General features: G+C 33.5%; 1 protein-coding gene across 2 annotated transcripts in view; it reads right to left on the minus strand.

Moving 5' to 3' along the window:
• Positions 1 to 25,026, minus strand: part of MTX2 (metaxin 2) — a 60,299-nt gene that overhangs the window by 8,884 nt on the left and 26,389 nt on the right. The window contains exons 4-8 of one of the 2 annotated variants that reach the window (XM_068543895.1): positions 8,249 to 8,321; positions 3,119 to 3,195; positions 1,777 to 1,869; positions 1,229 to 1,267; positions 713 to 838 (exon numbers count right to left, since the gene is read on the minus strand). In XM_068543895.1, the coding sequence (XP_068399996.1) occupies positions 713 to 838; positions 1,229 to 1,267; positions 1,777 to 1,869; positions 3,119 to 3,195; positions 8,249 to 8,321 (408 nt within the window). The remainder of the gene's footprint in view (positions 1 to 712; positions 839 to 1,228; positions 1,268 to 1,776; positions 1,870 to 3,118; positions 3,196 to 8,248; positions 8,322 to 25,026) is intronic. The other variant, XM_068543896.1, reaches the window with a different exon arrangement.

Raw genomic sequence — 25,026 nt, forward strand, 5'->3', positions numbered from 1 at the left:
TTGAAAAAGAGACATTAATTAGCTTAATGATGCTCAAACTCATGACCTTGACAAGATATATATTTTTATAATTTTGCTACTTCAGTAAATTTAAGACCAAAGAAAAGCAGGTATATTAAGCACTGCATCTAACAGGGTTGGGTTTTTCTTTTTAAGCCCTGATGCTGCAGATCTATATTTATTGGCATAAAAAAATGTCCACAATGTATTGCTGAATGGATAAAAAAAATTAGGTTATAGAGTAGCAGGTATAATATGACCCCATTTAAAGAAAATGTTATTAAGAGACACCTAGAAGAATGTTCTCCATATAGTTAACAGTGGCAATTTCTAGATAGTAGGATTCCAGCCAACTTTTATTCCGTTTTTGAAGTTTTCTGTATTACATAATTTGTTTTACAATAAGCATGTGTGATTTTTATAAAACAAAAAAGTACTTCATGTCAGAGAAAATAAGAGCAAATGTTTTGTTAATTTTTTTTTATTATGTTGGGAGCTTTTTTTTTTTTTTTTTGGCTGAGCCACGCAGCATGTGGGATCTTAGTTCCCCGATCTGGGATGGAACTGGCACCCCCTGCATTGGAAGCACAGAGTCTTAACCATTGGACAGCCAGGAAGTCCCCTGGGATTTTTTTTAAAGGACTATCAATTAAAAATCTTTTTTCTTTATGTATTAAAGTTGAGGGTTTTATCAACTTCAATCTGAACTGACCTGGTCCAGAGTCTTGTTACCCCATCCAATAGCTTTCATCTTACGTTTGACCTCCCACTGTTTCTGATAGGCCAAAATATGATTCAGAGGCCAAGGGTAAGGAGATCCATACCTAGCATGAGTGATCTAAAGCAAAAAGATTATGTTAAAAACATGATTCTAAAGACACAGCCTGTTTTCACAAATAAAATTCTAAGGGAAATATATTTCCAGAGACCACAAACAGAGCAATCTGAACAAATAAAACAAAACAAAACATAGCTTGCAATCTAAAAATTAAAATTTTGAACCATTCCCTTTAAAAATATATAAACTTTCACATACTCTGCAACCAGTTATATCAAACAATGACACACAGCTTCCCTAAAATGTATGTGCAAGCAAAATTAAAGTGAAAAACTATATCACTAATGGTATAAACCACAATGTTTCATTTATGAGCAGGGACTTATGATTCTGAGCAAAAGTGTTTTTTCATTAAATTTTAATTAAGATAAATGCTGCAGAACCACTCACCTCCCCTACAGTAGCTTCATCACACCACTGAAGATACAACTAGGAAAAAAAAAAAACAGTCACCAAAACTTTAGAGTATCAAAGAGAAAATGGATAAAGGAAGTTATTCCTTGCCAGGGTAATTTTTTATAAGCCAACATCATAAAAGTCACATATGTGAGGGTTGTTTTTGTTTTTTCTTGGCTAATGTTGCTACATAGAATTATTAAACTTAATGGTGGTACCTATAAAAATATTTCTTATTCATAGAATACATCTCTAAATGCCATTAAAGTATTTTACAGATACCATTTAAGTGAATTTCACAAGACCAAAATAAAATAATGAGTGGGCAAGAGTCACTCCTGTTCGCAAACAGAAAAACTAGAAATGATAATATCAGGCAACTTGTTCAAAGATAATGATCAAATAATTTGGGTAACCACACTAGCCCTAGAATTTGCTTGACTGTTTTCCTATTTTTCAGTAACTTTAACATAACCCATAAGAAAGATGATCTTTTATGAGAGAAAAAGCTTATTTTCAAGGCCTATTATCTTCTATTATACCTCTGCAGTCAACAGCATATTGTTGACTAATTCCATGTAGGCTTTCATTTCTGCTTTTTGGACTTCATCCAGCCCATCACTAAGAGAATGGCCCTAAAGGGAATTTAAAAAACTTTAAAAGAGCATCATATTAAATGCACAAAAACTTTCAGTTATCTTACTACCAAGTAACATCAATGTTTTACTGCAAATGTCCAATGGATTAATTTCCAAAATGCCCCCAAAACATAATTATTTTATGTGAAAAAATAATTAATACTTTGCTATCACTACAAAATATTAATAAGTATTTACTTGTCATTATAAAAATGTATCTTTCAAGAGACAAAATTACATTATTATTTCACAAAAGAAGAAAACAATGATGGTCAGTAAACCTTGTTTTTTTTAAGAGACTAACCTTTTTAGTAATAAAATAAATTCCAAAGATTGACATGTGTTACTTATAAAGTGGTCAAAGATTTTTTTAAATGTTATTAGTAAAGGATAGGGAAATAGACACTAATTTTTAAATTCTAATACGGTATAGTAATGAGTGGATGCATAAAATAGTATAAGCTTTAGTTGTAAGATTTTAAAAATGCATACCCTATAACACTGTATTATCACTCTTAGGAATTTATCCTAAGGAGATAATTTAACAAGTGTACAAAGGTGTATGTACAAGAATATTTATATTAGCACTCAATAACAGCAGAAAATTGGCAACAACTTCAGTGTCCGTCAATAAAGACTTAATAAATTATAATACATCCATACGATAGAAGATTATACAACAATTTAAAAGGATAACATATATCTATAGTCATTAAATGGAAGAATTTCCAAACACATTGGTGATTTTAAAAGGCAGGTTGCAAAATAATACATAATAGTATGACCTGCATTTTTCTACATATGCAAAAAAATTCTGGAAGCATGTTCCCCAAAATGTTAATGGAGGTTGTTCTTTGATAACTATTAAAATCTAAACTGAATAATAATTCAAACGGGTGAATTAGTATTGATACATTCAACTTTTAAACATATTCTGTAACTCCCTTCTCAAAGGTTAACCTGATATTTTACAACAGTGAAGAGTTTTCATTTGTGACCAAAATTCTCATAAGCATGAGTTAGAAAATTATCTATCACTTCGTAAAGATCAAATGGCCTCTTTTGCCATTGACTTACATTATGGGGAAAAAAAACTTACTCTTTAGAAATATTTCTCTGGTAGTTTATATCAGCATTTTGTAAAACTAGGTTAAAATCAACATAAATGTTACAACACCCTAAAGAATGATGAATGACTTATTTAAAAGTAACTGTGATCAAATGTATTTAATATCTTTTTTATTACCTTGGCTTTAACGAATTGGACTATTGGACCAAGTTCCGATACTACTTGATTTCCTACGTGAATAAAAGGTACTTTACCTGTTGAGGGGGAAAAAAAATGTGAAAACACTCTCCATAAATTAAAGTTTGTGCTAAAAAGGAAATCAACACAAAACTGGGACATGTTTTATTAATACACAGTTTCCTAACACTATGACTTTTGAAAATTATAGCTAAATACGTATGTTAAATTTTAAAAAATTTAAAACATTAATTACTAATTTTAAAACAAAAGAAAAAAAACAAGGAGATTCATTTCTAGAGTTCTTATATGTAATAACAGATCACAATATTCCCTTTTCAGAGCTAACACTAATAAGTCACTATATAGCAGTAAATACTAATTATTCAAATGATATGACCCAAGCCTAGTCATTGGTTCATGACCACTGATAGATCTGAAAAAATTTAACTGGGCCTTCTCTTCAGAGTACAATGAATCAATCTATATTTAAACTACATTTATGAAGCTCATTTTTTTTTTTTTTTTTTACACCTACTACTTTCAAATCTCAGGTACCCATTCAGATCAATTGTTTAAGCACATAATGGTGCATTAATAAATGTATCTGACTCAAAAATATCAGGAATTAAGGCAATAACAATCTTTGAAGGTATGCTAGCTTATGAATTATAATACAAAGTATGTTCCCAACACATGTGGGGAAAAAAGAATTAGTATGCTTACAAAAACTGGTTTCCCTAAATAAATGCCACATTAAAAAAGTAATATTTCATTTTTTAAATACTAATAGTAGATGAAATTATCAGAGATGACGATCTCCAAATAGCAATAAAGTCTACCTCAAATGCTAGAGGATGAAACTTTGTCAGACCTAGTTCAAATAGAGTTCACACTAACAGCAGGCGTCTTCGTGGTCCTTTTCAACAGATTCACTCCTCTCTGGCTTAGACAGCCTGAGGGTAATGGATGAGGTGCACAGCACCAACAAAAGCTTCATCTGCGTCCACAGGACAACATTACAAAGGAAAGGCAGGCCTTTTGGAATACAACTCAACAGAGGTATTTAGAAGACATTTCCATTTACCAATATAAAAACACTGAATTCTGCATTCCTTTTTTCTACCGCTTTATAAATCTTGCAAAAGAGAAAAAAAATTCTTATCTGTTAAGAATTAGATCAAACTCTTTTTTAACTTGGGATAATATCTTTGTAACTACTATACTGCTAGAAATAGTGCAGGTCCTCTGAGATAATATGACCAGAGAATGAAAACTATTTGTGAATGAATGTCTAGACTGAAGAGTATTTTGGGGTGGTACATTTTGAGATCAAAGTATATTTCTCATTTTCATTATCCAGTTTGGAGTTCTTAGAAGACAGAGTTTATACTGGCATACCTTGTCTTATTGTACTTTGCTTTATTGGGCTTTGCAGATATTGCGTGTTTTTACAGACTGAAGGTACGTGGCAACCCCAAATTAAGTAAGTGTATTGGTGTCATTTTTCCAACAGCATTTGCTGACTTTATGTCTCTGTATCACATTTTGGTAATTTTCACAATACTTCAAACATTTTCAATATTATTATATTTGTTATAAATATAAAACTTTAAAGGATGAGGAGTTGCTTCTTATGGATGAGCAAAGAAAGTGGTTTCTTGAAATAAAATCTACTCTTAGTGAAGATGCTGTGAAGACTGTTGAAATGACAACAAAGAATTTAGAATATTACATAAACTTAGTTTATAAAACAGCACCAGGGTTTGAGAGGATTGACTCCAATTCTGAAAGACGTTCTACTGTGGGTAAAATGCTATCAAACAGCATTGCATGCTACAGAGAAATCGTTTGTGAAAGGAAGAGTCAATCGAAGAGGCAAACTTCAACGCTGTCTTATTTTAAGAAATGGCCAGGGACTTCCCTGGTGGCACAGTGGTTGAGAATCCGCCTGCCAGTGCAGGGGACACGGGTTCGAGCCCTGGTCCGGGAAGATCCCACGTACTGCGGAGCAACTGAGCCCGTGCGCCACAGCTACTGAGCCTGCACTCTACAGCCCGCGAGCCACAACTACTGATGCCATGTGCCACAACTACTGAAGCCCACGCACCTAGAGCCCGTGTTCCGCAACAAGGGAAGCCACTGCAATGAGAAGCCCACACACCACAACGAAGAGTGGCCCCCGCTGACCTCAACTGGAGGGGGCCCGCGCACAACAACGAAGATCCAACGCAGCAAGTAATCAATCAATCAATCAATCAATGAAAGAAACAATAAGAAATGGCCAGAGCCACCCCAACCTTCAGCAACCACCACCCTGATCAGCCAGCAGCCATCAATATGGAGGTAAGACCCTCCGCCAGCAAAAAGGTTTTGACTCACTGAAGGCTCAGACGATGGTTAGCATTTTTTAGCAATAAAATATTTCTAATGGAGATATGTATAGTGTTTTTTTAGCCACAATGTTATTTCACACTTAACAAACTACAGTATAGTGTAAACATAACTTTTACATGCATCGGGAAACCAAAAAAATCCATGTGACTCACTTTATTGCAATATTCGCTTTACTGTGGCGGTCTGGAACCAAACCCCACAGTATCTCAAGGTATGCCTGTATTTTATTTCTTTTCTTAAAAATACTTTGAGCATTGTAAATTCTGAAGCAGGGAAGCAGTGTGGGTAGTCAGTTGAGTACTCATATATGTCTAAATACAAAGAAATACATAAAAATCAAGGCAACAAGGGACTTACCTGGTGGCGCAGTGGACAAGGATCCACCTGCCAATGCAGGGGACACGGGTTTGAGCCCTGGTCCAGGAAGATCTCACATACCATGGAGCAACTAAGCCCGCATGCCACAACTACTGAGGCTGCGCTCTAGAGCCTGCGAACCACAAATACTGAGCCCGCATGCCACAACTACTGAGGCTGCGCTCTAGAGCCCGCGAACCACAAATACTGAGCCCGCATGCCACAACTACTGAGGCCCAGGCACCTACAGCCCATGCTCCGCAACAAGAGAAGCCCGCGCACCGCAATGAAGAGTAGCCCCTGCTCGCCACAACTAGAGAAAGCCCATGCACAGCAACGAAGACCCAAAGCAGCCAAAAACTAAATTAATTAATTAATTTTTTTTAAAAAATCAAGGCAACAAATTAGAAGTAAATAATGTCTTCTGTCACTAGCCTGACTTAAAGTGGAGCCAGTGTTATATCCTTATTATTGGAGGTGATCAGGCACAGGCAGAGTGAGACAGTTATTCTCTGGCACCAATCAAAGGTCATTAAAAAAAAAAAAACCGAAGGCCCTGCTTCTCATTTTAGGCAGAATAATCATTTTTGGAACTATTATATTTAAAGAAAGCAAGAAGATGTTGCCAAGCAAGTTTATTTATTCAGAGAATATTAGAAATAGAAAGGACCTTGGATGTCATCTAATCCAAACACCTCATATTACAGATGAAGCCACTGAGGCTCAAAGAAGAGAAGTGAAATTTCCCAAGAAAACTGTTAACATGTGACAAAGTCACAGAAGGGTTAGACTAAAAATTTCCTAACTCTTAGCCAAGTGGTATTCTGACTATTCCATGATGTTCTCTGCTTTAAAAATCTACCAACAACCAGATCAAACAAGCAAATTAAATATAACACATTCCCATGGTCACCCAAATCATATGATGAAAGAAATTCTAGAGACATGATGAAATTTAAATACCTTAATAGAAAGTGCCATTTTCATCTACCTATAGGAGACTTCTCCTATGCATATATGTATATATGCATGTATTGTAGTCTCTACACTATTTATGTTTGTCTTTCCTAGAATCTATAAAGATGGATAGCTACCTAGGTAAGACTACATATAGTACAGTCATTTTAGGAAATAGGTGGATAAGCTATATGGCTTCTCCTTGATTTGTCAAAGATATTAACTTTAGTATTAGTTTACTAACCTTTTTATATGTATATCTACACTCTTTGTATGACTACACAGAGGAAAAAGATGGACAGAACCCAATATAATTCATTTCACCAGAATTCAATAAAGTTTATAAAACCTATGTATAAATTTAAAACAAAATAATTCAATTAATAGCCTTCAAGAATCTAAAAGATGTCTATGTTTATAAGTCTAAAAATGCATTTATTGAAATGTTTTTGAAATGTATATTCATAAACCTATAAATGTAGAGGTATTCATATAGAATTTTCAGTGTGTATAGAGAGGGTGTCTTCACAGCTGTTGACAATTATTACCACCCTTAAGAGTTTATGATGAAAAAAATGTCATTCCTAACAATCCAAGTCATTCCTAAATTATCACCACAATAAAGAGATCGATAAATGTCTCCCTAAAAAGCAACGTAACACACTTGTATCAATCAGTTATATTCAACGAATTTATTCATAAAGCAGTGGTCCTATGTGTTATTATTGCTCCAGCAAAACCATAATTATAATAACCCATACCAATTCTATTTATTTATCAGATTTGGTGGCACTATATTTTTATATTAAAAATTACCTGAATCATATTTATTTAAAACTGTACCTTAATCTACTAATACATGATACACAGAAAAGGCAATACTGATTACAAAAAATAGCAGAAAGGCTAAAACCTTAATAATAAGAAAAAGTACCTTAAAAACGTAAAATGAAACAAAAAGAATCAGAAACCAAAGACATTCAGATCTATGACATGTTAATTTAATTATTCCACAATCTCTCTTCTTCCATCGGCATAATGGGAGAATACAATTTAGAGAAGTGTATTTAATAATAAATGGATTCACATATTAAAATTTGTTTTCTGAAGAAGGAACAGTCTTATGTAAATAAGACTAGGGGAAATCTGAGATTATGTATTTTCTTAACATTTACTATTTGAAACAATTCCCCTAACTTTCCAGTAATCATCTCTGACCACAGAGTTGAAATGAGCAGACATGTCACCCCAAGACTGTCAAGTTTGCAACTGTTACTTTATAGATAACAGGAAAATTCTTCAAAGGGTAAACAAAAAATATAGGCATTTAGAAAATCTAGGTACAAACTGGACTATCACTGCAATTTTATCAATGCAGAATATTAACAGAGAAGAAAAACAAAACTAAAAAACACTTACCAGATGGAGACATATATTCTGCATTTGCCCTGCAAACCACTTTGACAGGCAGATTACACATCTGCAAAAAGGCCTGTCAACCAAGAGAAGTCTACAGTAAGTCTAGTGAAAGTATATGCATATTCGAACACAACTTTTTATTTATTTCTTTTCTAAACTTAAGTAATAGCTCAGGAAAAGAAAAAGAATGAATCAACTTAAAGTGAAAGATTTGTACTCTAAAACAAAAATAAAATGTCATTTCAATACTCAAAATCAATATGACTTAGACACCAGTAAATGTATAAAACTTAAAGCATTTATACACACAAATGTAAATTATCCACTTATTTTACTGCATTAGTTTATGTAAGTCAGCAATACTGTATATTTATTTAATTTTCTTTAACAGATGACTAAAGTCCAAACTTTATAAGCTATTACTAACTTCCACTCCTCTTTACAGATTCCTTATCTTTCCTGTCTTAGGGGAAAACTCTCAAAACGTTATTTTTACTACTTCAAAGTTCTCTCCAGTAATACTCAACATCCTAATGTGTAGCTTTCATGCTTATTAACTCACTTTTTAAAGATATAGAATTGTTTATTTTTACTTTGTTTATAGCAACAAAAATTTTATAAGTGACTTAATTGTCTAACAATAGGGAACTGGTAAATTATTTATGGTAAATGCAAACCATATAATTTTATACAACAATTTTTTAAAATCATTAATTATATCTTCACACATGACTGCCTTAAATGAGAACTTTATTTCCAAAGCTTCCTTCCAACTGGGTGTGACCAATGTCTAAATTCTGGCCAACGGGACTCAAAGTTCTGGGCAACTGCTCGGGAAGTTTCTTTAAAAAGAAGAGATATGACCTCTCCTCTTTTTCCTTCTTGCTGACTAGAATGTGAAAAAGATGACTTACAGCCACTGTAGCCAAACTGAATCACAGTAGAAGCTGAGTGTTGAAGATGGTAGAGCAACAAGAAGAGGCAAGAAGCCTAAGTTTTTGATAATCATTCAGTCCCAAACCTGGATTACTTATATTAAAAAAAAAAAAAAGAAAGAAAGAAAAGAAATAAACTTCTATCTTTTTAAGCCACTGCTATTTTGGGTTTTCCATAACTCACAGCCAAACCTAATCCTAACCAATTTACCAACAATTACTGTTTCTAGGTTTAAACAGCACCTCACCCAAACAAAAGTTGACTCCTCTATGTCTATGTAAGTATAACTAACAGTCCTCTAAATACTATAACCTATGCTCCCAATTTATAACAATAATAGTGAGCTTCTTGGTTGGCCCACAAGTATGGACTCCAGGTAGTGGTTCTCCAGCTTCAGTGTACCATCAAAGTCATGTGGAAGGCTTGTTAAAACACGGATTGCTAAGAAGGGAAGAATTAGAATAAGTATAAAGAGACCTTTCAAGAAGACTGAGAAGGAAGAAGAAGGGAATTAAGAAGGGTCAACTCCCTTCTATTATATATGTATCTGTACCCAATGATGGAAAAAGGTTGAGCTCATTAAAACATATATAGGAAATAGGCTGAAATGACAAGAACCAGGCAGAATAACTGACATACAAGATCCATGAGAAGATAAAAAGGAATGAAATAAGAGCACAGGTGGAAGCATCTGTTTTTTTCAGGAAGCAGGACACTTTTTCCACTGTACTTGCAAGGGGTGGTCAGCATCAGCGATGATGATTGCAAGCTGATAAGTGAGAAGGTCAAGAAAATGAGGGAGTGCTCATATTCTGTGAAATGGGAGAAAAAACTGTCTGCCGACAATGTAGGACTAAGAGGGGGTTTAGGCCTTCAGAAGAACAAAAAGAATTTGAAAGAACTGCTAATGCATCTTCTCAAAGGTCAGAATAATACTCAGTTGTTAGTTAACAATCATAGTACTATATAAAATAGTAAATATGGTATATTTTGCTAACCTCCATGAATATTGGTAACTGTACTAATCATTGTTTCAAAAAGCTGTGTTTCACTAAAAGAGATTAAGCAAAATTGTAACGTTCTACAATCAAAGCCGTGTTTCCAGTCCTGTGAATTTTTTACTTCTTTATTAAAAAATAACTGGCTTAATTTTAAACAATTTAACAACATTCAACTTACCACAGACCTCAATTGATGGCACAATTCTACTTAGCCAAAGATTAATTTTATAGCATTTACTGCAATTATTCTTCATCCCTGATTCAAAAGAAATTTTCTGAATTAATCTGAATTAATCACAAAGAAGTCTGATGTCACAAACACAGTATTTTCATCCAAACATTAAAAATGCAAACCAAAACATTACCATTACTGTCTTCAAGAATATAAAAATTCCAAATCCAAAACAGACTTTGATTCAGCAGTATTTCTCCTTTCTCTTGTAGCATAGGAGAAAAATCTCTGAGGCTCCAAAATAGTACTTTCACCTTTCACTTGCATTTTCAATCTCTTATCAGCACCTCAAATACTCTAATTAAAACAGGTATGATACACCAACCTAAAACACATTTTATTTTCAATTCTGAATAGCAATCTGCATACTTTTATGTAAATCCAAAGAAAAACGTAGTTCTAATTATAATAAGGAAAGTTAGGAAAATTCAGCCAACTCCTATTCCTCTGTTGGATACATTATTCCAAACTAATTCAAGTGATTGACAACATAAGATAATTTAAATAAAAAATTTAGCACACCCTATGAGAACAATGATTTATAACTGTGCTATCTAGTATGGTAGCCACTAGTCACCTGTGGCTATTTAACTTAAATTTAAATTGATTAAAGTTGAATAAAATTTTTAATTCAGTTCCCCAGTCACCCTAGCCATTTCACAGGCTCAACAGCCACATGTGGCTAGTGGCTACCATATTTATTGGCCAGTACAAATAACAGAACATTTCCATCATCACAGAAAGTTCTACTGGACAGTGTGGGTCTATTGCAATAGCAATGGTAATCAGTGCATAAAAGATACCTTAGCACAACAGGCTGACATCATCTGAAAGAGATCAGGCTAAATATTATAAAAACAACCTGCACAGTATTACAGTGATGACTGTGAGACATTAAACACCATAATATTTTCAATTTTCAGAAAGAACTAATATAGGGTTTACTCATTTGCTGAGCAACCCCAATTGACAAAATGGGTCAGGTAAGTTTATTAAAATGTGAAAATTAAGAACTTTAGAATGAATAAATTAAAGCACAGCCAATAAATATATTCTTTGAATATAAATTTACTGAGTACCTAAACATATGACATGGTAGGACTTTTTTAAACACACACACACACACATGCACACAGAACATAATACCAAGTACCTAACGTCTAAGACCCAGAAATTTAATTAGCTTCATGTAGTTTCAACATATTGAGTGAATTAATTAAGTTCATAGCGTCAAAAAAACTCATTGAAGGGTATGTCTGTATATTTTTTTATTTCCACAAAAAAATTCAAAGGAAAAAAGTAATACTAGATCATCGAGAACCAGTTAAACATGAAGGATTGAACTTACACATTTATCTCTGCAACCTTTCAAAAAATCCAATGAAATAACACTGAAGAAACAGAAAATGTGTAAACCCAGAAAAACACAAAGAATGGAAGAGGAGACCAAAGCAGACCAGAGATGTCAACCCATTTTTATAAGCTAAAAAGCAGACTTAGCAGGGCAGAGGAAGCTGAATCCTAAGGGCATGCAGAGGAGAAAATCAATACATTTGCATCACAGAAACTGGGAAGATTCCAAAACTGGAGGCACCAAGTACCACAGAAGGCAGAGGTGAGGTAAAGGACTAAAAATAGGAGAATTGGATGAAAGTCTGTAAAAGCATCAGACAACTAGCCCGCCCCCAATCTGGCAGGAGACAGGGGTTCATTCTCTGGAGAAACCCAACCAGAGAAGCTCCTGACTCAGGACCCACGCACGGCAGAGGGCCCCGGGTAGAGGGTCACACTGGAAGGAAGGTTAAGGGAAAGTATGTACACTGTAGAGAGCCACAGCACCCCCTCCCTCTCAGCTCCCAAACACTGGCAGCCACATTAAGTCCTCCAGAGTACCTCTCCATAGAAAACACCTACCAATACTGATGATTTTAGTGAGGGGTAGGGACAGTGGCCAAAAAATGGCCACTGTGCAATCAGTCTATAGTGAAGCCCGCATGTCAAAAAGTCCCTCAATGCCCCATCAGCTTTTTAGTGCCTCACTCTTAAATATAAATTGTTAGCAGAGATCAATAGATATTTGAGGAAAGCCTCAAACATACAGAGCCAAAACAAACTACAAAAAAAAGTAGTTGAGAGGAAATAGAAAATGCAGACAGCAACTTCAAAGAAAAATTATAATGGTTAATATTCATTGAGCACTTACTATGTGCCAGGTACTTGTATAAGAGCTTAACTCTATGAGGTAGGTACAAAAAAAAAAATCCCTATTTTAAGATGAGAAAACAGAAGTACAGGGAGGTCAAGGAATCTATTCAAGGCATATAGGAAGAAAGGAAAGGAGGGAGGGAGGGAAGAAAGGAGAGAAAAAGGGAAAGAAAGGAAAAAAAGAAAGAAAGAAAAAGGGAAAAAAGGAAAATGAAAAGAAGCAAAGCATAAAAAGGACTGAGATGACACTGAATGTCTCAAAAGAAGCTCCAAAAGCTAAAGGATGACAAAAGGCTTTCAAAATTCTAACGAAAAATCTTGCCAACCTAAAATTCTACATGTGGCCAAGGAATCAATCAGGTGTGAAGATAGAATTTAAAAAAAAATAACACAAGCAAGGTCTTTTTTAAAAGCCTAAAATAAAAATAATAAACCAAGAAAAAAAGAACACGGGATGCAGAAAATTAGGGAATCCAACATAAAAGGAAGGCAAGAAGAATTCCCTGAATGATGATGAATAGCAGTCATAACAACCAACTGTGACGCCAACCAAGAAAGAAACCGTCCCAATTAAAGTAGAAGGAACAGGGCTTTCAAAGGTAATAGTTTCAAGAAATAAATAAATAAATAAAGGACCTGACATGTTTGACCATTGTGAGGGGGAGTTTTACAGTTCAGTCAAAGAGTTTAGGAGAGAAAACTACCCAAATGAATTAAATAAAGCAATTATTTACTCAATGGAAAAAAAATCATATAGAAAGAATATGTTCATTGTACACTAAGCCACTCAGCTGGGGTCAATATTTACATTCTAATTATAATATAAACACTGAATATTAATTTAACAAAAGTTAAAGAACTATTGGGAAGATGGGGAAGGAGAAGGGGAAGAGAGCTGCAAATGGTAAATTTCGTAGTGGAATTCAATAGATATATTTAAATTAAAAAATGAAACGGCAACACAAGCATCTTACTTCGAAATATAGAGGTAAATACCCAGGCGAAAAAAATACAGCTGAAAGAACAGAAAGTGGTTGTTTCTGGGTATCAGGATTTGGGGTGAGGTAAGGGTGGGACAGTCGACTGTTTTCTGTGTGTGATAAGACTCCCATACATTGATGGTGGGAGTGGTAAACGAGCCAACCACTTTGAACTGTTTGGTAATATTGCCTATTAAGCAGATGCCTACTCTGTCAGCCGACAATTCCCCTCCCAGAAATACACCAAAAAGAAACGAGGCACATAGTCACTAACATACAAGAATGCTCCTAGCAACTTCGTCCATATAATCAAATAAAGGAACTCAAATGTCCGTTAACATGAGCAGCAACTCTAAAATTCCTAATTCCAAGCTAAAAAGGATATATAATATTACCAATTGCTATTATAAAAAAGCGAAAAATATAAAAAGATTACATATTTTTCTTAACTCTAAATTCTTTAGAAATAGCATACTTTGAGAACTTTTAAATCAGAGAAATTCTAGAAACAGTCCCAGAAGGTAACACCTATGATAATCCATGAAGATTCTAAATTCTATTTCTTCAGTAATTACTTCTGAATCATATCTTCTGGGAACTACAGCTCAAATATTTTGTAAAAACTAGTTTTGAGAAATAAAATATATTTCATTTACATATAATTGAAACTAAGGCCAGGAGTCTAAAGAAATAAGAACAATCTGTTACCAATCAATTCGACCCTTACAAATACTTTAAATCCTATGTTCAAAAGTTGTTATTTTAGATAACAGTGCCACTCCTTTTATTAGATCATAAAACTAGCATCTTTAATGTTTGGGGAAAACCTAACACATGTTGCAGATAAAAGAATGTCTTGTGATTGCCGGGGCCGGGTGGGGTGGGGGGTGGCAGCAGCGGGAGGGATGAATGAACCGGGAGTGTGGGGTTAGCAGACACAAACTACTATATACAGGACGCATAAACAACAAGGTCCTACTGTAGAGCACAGGGAACTACATTCGGTATCCTGTGATGGACCATAATGGAAAAGAGTATGAAAAAGAATGTATATATATGTATAACTGAATCACTTTGCTGTATAGTAGAAATTAACACATTGTCAATCAACTATACTTCAATAAAATAAATTTAAAAAAAAAAGAATGTCAGGAATATAGACAGGGATCCTGTAACAGCAATCCTTCAGTAACACGGTGGCAAGGCTTCTGATTCCTCTTCCTTCTCATTTCAGAACCCTCTGTCTTCTAAAACTAGCTTTTACTGCTGTAATTCCCAGTTATGTGCCTGGTACATAACTGGCAGATAATAATTATCAGCTCAATGAATAAATGAACAAACACACAAAAATCTGAACAATACATAAACCACAAAATAAAGAGTAGAGAATCCAAAACTCAGTACACCTAGTTCTAGTCATATATGAATTTTTCTAAATGAAACAACAGAAACTTCTGATAATAAAAACACAGGGGGGGAAAAAAGGCTGCTTTTGTCAAAATTCAAAACAAAATTTATACTCAACCACTGGTCGGGGTATAAATCAATGTAATCTTTTTAAAGGGCACTTTGGTAACATCTACCAAAATTCTAAATATACATAGCCTTTGACCCAGTAATTGTATTGCTAGAAATATATCATATGGGCATACTTACATAAGATTATATAAGATATATGTAAGGATAGTCACACCTAAGCCCTATTTATAGTAGCAAAGTAATAATTATAACAATAGCCTAATATCCATCAATAAGAGACTGGTTCAATAAACTGTGGTGAATCTATTAATGGACTATTTGTAGCCTTCAAAAAAGAATGGGGTTGCCCCTCAACTGAACTTCTCACACTAAATTCCAAAGACATTTCTCATCTGGGCTACTGAATGACATAAGACAGTATACACCAAATGCAGAATTCCTTTTTGTGTTATTTTTCTTCTAAAGGCCTGGAGCAAATCACTAAAACCATAGCTTAATAAGGCCTGCAAAAAGCTAATTTATTTGGTCCGTTGCATAGCTTCCTGTGAACTAACTTGGTAGGAGGATATAATTTTGAATATCTAGAAGAATGAATGGAAAGCAATTATTCACTCATTCACTCACTCAATAAATATTATTGAGCACGTGCTATATATCAGAAACTGTTCTTGGCACTGGGAATAGAGTGGTCCCAGACCTCATGGAGTTTACATTCTAATGGAGACAGATGATAAGCAAATAAACCAGAATAGATCCACTGTGATTCCTGCTACTTAGAAATACAAAGCAGTGTCAGGGTATTGCTATTATACGTAGGATGGTCAGGTAAGGGTTCACCGGTAACATAACATTTGAGCATAAACCTGAAGAAAGTTAGGGAGCAAGCCATGTAGGTTTCTAGGAGAAGAGCCGTCCAAGTTCAAAGCAGTTCTATGCTTCAACTGGAGTGTTTGAGGAACAGCAACAAGACCTGTGTGACGATGCAGACTAAGGAAGTGAGTGGTAAGAGACGAGCTCAGAGAGACAACCAGGAGATCATGTAGGACATCTAGATAATTGTAAGGATTTTGGCTTTTAATTTGAGTGAGACGAACAATCATTACAGGAGGTTGAGCTGAGGATTGCTGGACTCTGACCGACATTTTAAAGGACTACAAACCACTATACAGAGATTAGATTGTAAAGAGTAGAAGGGTGGAAACACAAGAACTAGTTAGGAAAATTTTGCACTAATCCAGGCAAGAAATGATGGCGGCCCAGGCCAGGATAGGAGAGCTGGAGGTGGTAAGAAGTCAGATTCTGGCTATGTTTTCAAGGTAGGGCCAAAAAGATTTGCTGGTAACTGGATGTGGACATAGCAATAAAAGAGAGGACTCCAAAGATGACTCAAAGTTTCTCACATAAACAATTAGAAAGATGGAATTGCCATTTACCAAAATAGGAAAAACTGTGGGACGAGCAGGTTTTGGTGGGAGGAGGAGGATTCAGGGGCATTTAGATGGTCTTCTCTAACTATCACTTCTCTGTTAGACTTCTGACAGGCAATGACTAGCAGAAAACTCTGCTCTCTTTTCAAAGGCCTGGAGTTGCAAATGGCACAGTTATATGCTTTGAAACCAGATAAACAGATTCTAATGAAACATCAAGGAGCCCAATCTCAAAGGCCACCCCATCTCTTTTATGAACAAAGGTGACAGAAATACCTACAAATCAGTATCATCTTTGTCAACACTTTCCTGCAAGTATGGTAATATCAAGGTGTTAAGAAATGGGTAGAGCTACAGATATTATGCAGAACAAAAACACAATCAAGGACAGTTTTTAATCTTTGATCTTTTCTGCATCTATAGCCCACCAAACTTAAAAACTGAAAAGTCAATTTAACACCTGGTTAAACAAGAAGCTTTAAGAAGCTAAGAAACCATCTGATAAAAACAGTATTATCTTCTGAAAATTTACTGAGAAGTAACACATGAAGGAGCCACTGTCAGCCGGAGTCCTTTAAAATCTCAGCAACTATGGCCCAGTTGTCAGAAAATTTAAAATAAGCATGCAAGTCTCACAACTAATATAAGTAGGTAAGCAGAATAACATTAATGAGCAAATCAAACAAAACCTCTCAAATAGTATACATAACTAGTTTCTTCAAGTCTTTATTCCCAAAGAAATATATTAATAATATTCCAGAAAGAATCTAGGGGGAAATCAGTGAAATTAAATTTAAGCCAAAAAGTCATCAATTTCTTTTACAGAAAACAATCATTATGATGGTCCCTGACAGAAGTAAGGAAACAGAATCTACAACCTTAAAAACCTTAAAATATCAAATATCCTTTGTTTTAATTGCATTATGTTAACAACAACCAAAAAGGTAATTAAAAATATTCAGTTCATGAAATGGTGTAAAGGGCTCAACCCTGGTTGAATGGAAACACAGCCAGCCAACAACAGGCCCACCCTGGTCACTGCCTTTGCACACGGAGGCTGCTGCCTCATTGAGATGCTGTCCTTACCATCATTTAGAGTAATCTGACTTTCTGTTGCTGACTCATAAGCCATACCACTCTTATGACTGGGCTACTATTAGCACACTCTCACTCCTTATTTGTCACTGGTTAAGTGCCCTAGCAGAACCTAATGGATCCTAACAGAGTAGAGATTTAAGAAGCAAACTGTTTAAGTGGGAGACTATAGTGTCTTCTGAAAAATGGGAATCCCCTGCATCAGTCTTAAAAGCCAATATAGAACAAAAAAGATTAATAGAGCAGTGAGACAGCTCTGGGTGGAATCTCGGTGATGACTGTGTTAATCTGAGAAAGTTCCTTTACCTTGTAAGCGCTCCCATTTCTAAAATGAAGACACCTTATTAGGCAGATTAACTGAAGTGTTGTATGTAAAACATTTTACATACTGTCTGGCACATAGTATTTCAATAAATATAAGGTATTATTAGTAAAATTTGTAGTAATAATATTAGTAATAATAAATACTCATAGATCTATCTGCAAAAGAAGAAAGACTATTTAACCTTGGTGATTGCAAAAGAAAAGTTCACTTATTTTATTACCTATTAAACCTCTTTAAGAGAAAAGGGCAAATAATAATTATATACTGTAACTTAGTTATATTTATTTATAATCAAAATAGAAAAATTGTGCACTAAGACAGAAATCTCTAAGTAGATATTAAAAGAATAAGGGAACATAACCAAAAGCTTATACAATATAAAATCTTCTCAACAAGGCAAAAACAACTGAAGACATTCTGATATTGACATAAACTTTTACTTTACAAATAATTTTTCAAAGTCATACACACTGATGAAACTGATAAAAGGCCTCCCCCTCCAGAACATAAGTTCCATTAGTACATGATGACCACGCCTATCTTGTTCACTGCTTTATCCTCAGCACACCACAGGTTCTCAATAAACGTTTGCTTAATGAATAAGACACAGATATTCATAATAATAAATACAAACATACCTAAGTTCATAGAAAAAGAGTAAGCTACAACAAAGATTAGCATTTTGTTATTTTATGTTACCAAAGCTCATTGCATTAAGAAGATCAACATAACTCCTGTTAAATTCAGAGGTTGTTTAGAAAAACAACAGGAATTCAACTTCTTAAAAAATTAGCTATGCAGAAATCATCAGAAACCACAATTCAATATGCATAAAAAGCTCTAAATAGAGCAAATTTGTTACCAAAAACATGAAATGCTATTGGGAGCACATACGAAACATCACATCAGAGAATAGGACCTTCCTAATTAACACAACTCTCACCTGAATACCACTCTTGGAATATATGACTCAAGTTTAGATATATCAATATCTGACAGCTGTAGAAAAACATCAAGTGCAGAAAGAAAGCAACAAAAAAGCTAACCAGAATAGGAAAAGATATAAGTTTTCCCTGTTAGAATTAAATATAAATAAAAGTAAATCGTAGGGTCAAAATTAAGTAAAAGAGTTATGAAATAGTCAAAGACACAGAAAGAATAATTCTTGTAACCCAAGAACCCAATACAGTACCAGTCACAGAGTTGGCACTCAATGAACAATTTGGGAGTAATGACAGGAAACTACTTTTTTTCTGAGTTCCTATAATGAATGTTGTAAAGTTTTGTGATTTACAGATTAAATATTCCCAACTGAGAAAAATAACAATAACAACAAAAAAACCCACTAAATTTAAAATTCTTAGGATAAATTAAATAGTAGATGGCAATATAAAATGTATTCATTTCATTTTAATAACATAATGGTAACTCGATATTGAATCATTTACCAATGAGCAACACCAATTAACTTCTTTTCTTTATTCCAAAAATAAAACGAACATTTGTCTTATAAGTTAAATACATAACAATACTCTTTAATTGCACTTAAGCAATAAAATCAACATTGCTTGCCAATAAAAATATTAAAAGAACTCAAAATTTTAAAGAATTGTCCTCAATAACCTTTTAAAAGATTGGGTGCTTTAAATTGATTAACACTGTGGAATTTAAGGGATTATAAACATAGTTTCTAAACGCATGTAAATTTAACATTAACAAAATTATCCGAATTCTAAGTAGAAAAAAATCCATTTTCAGTCCAACCATTACCAGTTATCCTTAGACAGCAGGCCTCAGGTTTTCTTCTTTAGGACAAAGCTTCTATTCATTTCATAATTAAATTTGAAATATTTTAGGTAAGAACTCACTAAGGACTATTCTAAAGCACGCAATGCCATTTTCAGGGCACAAAATAAAAATGGTTCTGAATTTTAATTCATATCTTGTTTTACCCAAACACAAAGGAAAATCTGTGACAACAACTGAAGGATTATTTTCCACCTTACTGAAGAGACATGTTTTAAAATTAAAAACCACAAACAAACCTATCTACAAAATAATTCATTTTTTATATCAAACAGCTGCAGACCCTGTAATTGAAATAATGTATCTAAGGTTACAAATGAAAAGTGTTAGGTATCATTCTTGAAGTGACAGATTACGTTCCTAATCCAGTTAAAGTAATAGCCATATTTGTAGTTTAACATAAATTAAGACCTTAATTATATTTGTGACTATTTTAAACAAAATAACAAATTCCTTTGTACCTGGTAATGTAATTTATATCAAAGCCAGGTTCATTTTCCAAACCAATCTATTTCACACTGCAGAAATACTCTGGTATAATGGTATAATGTAATTCTTGTTGTAGAATGTTGAAAGAGTAGATTCACTAAAAGCACAGAAGAGGTTTGAAGATAAATGAAGATGCTATTCATTCAAGGGTAATTTCATCTTAGAACTATATGAAAGATGTTTCGCTCACACGGGGTAGTGTATGGTCTCAAATTTAAGTGCATTTTCAGGTCAAATATAATGCTGCTAGATCGATTATGTTGATACTGTATATCTAATCATGAAGAATTCTAGCATTTTTTCTGTTTAAAAAATAGACTTGTCATTTTTTTCATCTTACTGCTATGTCTCTATTGTTCTGTTTAACAGCAACAAATTTTAAAATCCTGCTTGCTGTTTACTTTTTAAACAGAAAAGTATACGGTTGATACTCTAACTTGCAATCTCTCAGAACTACAGAAATGTAAATTTCTGCTAAGTTAAATAGATATTTATATTAGCAAACCATTACCCTGTATAACCATTTTACATTATTTCACTAATTACTAAAAATGACAACTCTAACAGCCACCTAATTCTATTTTGAATATACTTCATTTTCACAAATCTGTAAGATTAATTTAAATGTTTTATATACACCATACCATTTATGTGTTGAGGGATTAATATTAATACTGAGAATTTTTTTAATCTACTAAATTCTATTTGCACTTTAAGTTCACAGTCATCTTTCCTAAAGGTCACATTTTATACATTTAAATCATTCCAGGTGTTATATGCATATATCACCAAAACGCTTTATAATACTTCTGATATAAAAAAGGTAATGTAATGTAACACATTCAATCTGAAGAATTTAAATTCAGTGATATCAAGGAAACATCTGCGGCCTCTATTTTGCTCATTTTAGAACACTGAAAAGGATCCACTAAATTCTCCCTATCCCTTAGCTTTCCTTCTCCTAATCCTGAAAGTGAACACAGAAGCCTCATTTTGCAGAAAATGATCAAAGTGGAAGGGATAAACATACTTTAAAAAACTAAAATTTTACACTTTATAAAACTTTAAGAAAGTTATATCAATTTTAAAATGTTTTACATAAAATAGTATTCTATTAATTCTCTATTAAAATAAATGCATCGGTGCATTCCCACCTATTGTATTTATATCAGGTTTAAACTGACACTTAGAAACTACATACAACCATAAACAAGCTGTTTAAAGTAGAAAATGTATTAAACCAAACTGAAAATTCAAAATCATTTCCTCTAAAATTCTATAGGTAAGTTGTCCACTGTGACCATCTGAATGACACAACAAGTTTACAACAGCTGTAATTTCATATTCACAGTTCTTTCTCCAATGCAACAATTGACCTGCAGTCCCGAAGGAGAGATACTCCTCTTTCCTGCTCTTCCCCAATCACTACATTATGATGTTATCATTTAACTTCATATTAATATGTCCACCTAAAAAGCATCAATTGTGAAAAGGAAAAAGCAAGGGTCAGCTAACTGCTTATCAGCAGATCTGACATGTTAGTGTTCATGGCCCAGTATTAAAGGGGCCTATAAAAATGCTGACATTTTTAATGATTAAAGTTGGGGGAGCATATAGAGAGGCAGGCTCTCAATGGAATAGCTTAAACTATATTTTCCTACTGTTAAAATAGGACTTCGCTCTCCCAGTTTATTTCCTTTTGTACCAATAGTAAATAATTCTTTGGGGTTATATGACTAGATATAATTTTAAAAAAGCAAAACAAAAGTTTTTTTTTTTAATAACAGCCTGTGTTAATAAAAACCACAAAACCTGAAGAAAAAAAAACAACATATTCAACAGAAAGAATACAGTTTTTTTCTGTTGTGTTCCCCTTCATTTTTAGAGATTAAGTATTTATTCACAAAGGATAGGAAAAAATAAGAATATTATTTCCTTTAACCTGAGCTTAAATGTTATTCTTACTTGAAGTAAAAAATGAAGAAGTAAAAAGGAAGATTACTTTTTCATTCACCATTCTAATAATCATCAGTTTGAGACACTCTCTAAAAAATAAATTCAATAACTAAACTTTTACAATATTTAGATTAAGCCATACAAAAAAGGAAAACAGGTTTCTTTTTAAATTGGCTTCATATATAATAAACAAAAATCCTTTCTAAAACTTACTAGAAGTAACATTTTATTATATAAAGACATTCACAAAATACGTATATAAATCTTTGAAGCAAAAATAGGCACTAATTCAGCATTCAACATCATCTTGTAGTTCTTCTGCTTTCACTTTTTTCAAAAGAATTTCCCATTTATTACCTAACTTGAACTTCGTAATAACCCATAACATAGGTAATGCTACCTTTATCACATCTCAGAGATCCAAAAGCTGCAACATATCTATCTCTCACATCTTAATGTAATCCATAAATAGTAAGATATAATTTGCTAGGAAATGTCAGAAATGATTTTTGAATTAAGTGTCTACTTATTTTTGGATAAAACTCCAAAGGTCTGTATCACTGGACTGGACTGGTATGCAGCAAAGTGTTACAAGGGTGGACTCTATACCCAGACTCCCTGGATTTGCATTCCAGCTCTGTCAAGTACTAATTATATAAGTTTGGGCCAATTGCTTAACCTCTCTGCCTCAACTTCCTAATCTGCAAAATGGAAATAATAATGCTACCTACCTCATATGGTGCCTGTGTGTAAGCATTATCTATGATACCTAAAGTACATAGAACAAGACCTGGCTCATGGAATAAGTGCTGTGTAAATTTTAGCTACAGTTATTATTGTTGTTCTTATTAATATTATCTGCAGAATGGGGATTATAAAAGCACTGACCTCATACAGTTATTATAAGGATTAAATGAGTTCATAAGAATTAAGTGTTCAGCACAGTGATGAGCACATAGTAGGCACTCCACCAATGCTGTTGGTGTCTGTTTACCTCCGCAATTTGTGGGCTCTATGACCTTGGCCAGAGCTTTCCTGAGCTTCAGTTTCCACATCTTTAAAATGAGCTTAATAATAGTGCCTTACACTAGGGTTACGGTAAAGATTGAATGAGATACCGCACATGAAAGCTCTCAATAGAGTGCCTTAGACAATAAAGGCATTCAATAAATACTCAATTTTAAAACAAACCTTATTTAGTATTATTAAAATAATGGTTTGTTTGAATTCAAGCACTCTATATTAACAACTTTTAGTTACGGAATGGAACAATGATTATAAAAATTATTAATGTTCATGCAGATTTAAATATGTCCAAAAATAATTCTTACACCTAACATTTATTGTAATTACTTTAGGCATTACAAAGTCTGCAAGCTTCCATTCCTGCTGCTGACACTGATTATGTATATTTCTGTCAAAGAATCAGGAAAGAAGGAAATAACCACTATTCATTGCATGTTTACAATATGCCAGGTGCTTTTCTAAATGCTTTAATTTTTATATATATTTTACATATTTTTTAACACATTCAGTCTTCATGACACCCAGTAGGATAGCTCCTATTATATCTCCATTTTACAGATGAGGAAACTTGAAACAAAGAGTAATGTTTAAGGTATGTGGAACAGAGACCAACCACCCATTTCAATTGTGGAATCTGCTATAAAAGACAACATATACTGAATCAGTAAAGATATAAACTTCTTGAAGAAAAATCAAATGAAACATTTTCCACAGAAAACTTTGAAGTTCATATGTATTTGCTCATACAGTATTTCTGGACATGTGCTGCCCAATACAAGAGCCACCAGCTACATACAGAGTACTTGAAATGTGGTTGGCAGAAATTGAGATGTGCTGTAAGCGTGAAATACACAACAGATTTTGAACTTAATAAAAAAAAAACCGAAAAACATCACGTTAATAAATTTTGTACTGATTACATGTTAAAATGATAATATTTGATAATATTAAATAAAATATATTATTAAAATTAATTTCACCTGTTTCTTTTTCCTTCTTTTAGTGGGGCTACTACAAAATTTTAAATTACATATGTGGGCAACATTATATACATTATATATCTACTGGACAGCTGATTTAGGTTTAGGGGATGAGAGGATAGCAACAGAGAATTGTTATCAAAATTCTTTTACCAACCATTACAAGCTTCAAAGTGGAAGTAATATTATGAAATGGAAGATTTCTCTCCCCCATGTTTGTGTATGTAATACTGTGTATGTGCACCTTGCCATATATATGTGTGTGTATATATATATTTATACACACACACACTGCTCATGAGAACCAGAGGAACACGCTACTCTAATACTTCAAAATATTCAACATACAAGATTATTTTATGACTAGGCAAACACTTCAGGTAATACCAATACTTTGTGGATGAAAGAAGGAAAACAAATCTAAGAGGAAATAACAGCCCTGGGAAAAAAAAAATTTTATTTTCTTTTAAACTGAAATCATAAAAGTTCCTTTAACCAAAAAAAATAAAAAATCTAACCACTTAGTTCCAGGAATATAATAAATGCCAATTCTATGTGGTAAGTAAAATTTAAATTTCCTGATGGCTTAACTGGCAGACTACTAAAATATCTGATGCTTGATATCTGATATCTTCTAGAAAATATCCAGTTTATGGATACCCATCACATTGTTTTGGTCAATTTTATACATTTAACTGATTCTTCTAAACAGATACTGGTCCACTATATAGAAGAAAATTACTCCATAAAGTTTACATCAGATATCTGGAAAAGTCACATTTATAGTCATGGCTACTATCAGCTGTCAAGTCAAAGAATATTGAAGAAAACCAAGAATTTT

This window comes from Eschrichtius robustus, chromosome 5 (genome assembly GCF_028021215.1).
Source record: "Eschrichtius robustus isolate mEscRob2 chromosome 5, mEscRob2.pri, whole genome shotgun sequence".
NCBI classification, from domain to species: Eukaryota; Metazoa; Chordata; class Mammalia; order Artiodactyla; family Eschrichtiidae; genus Eschrichtius; species Eschrichtius robustus.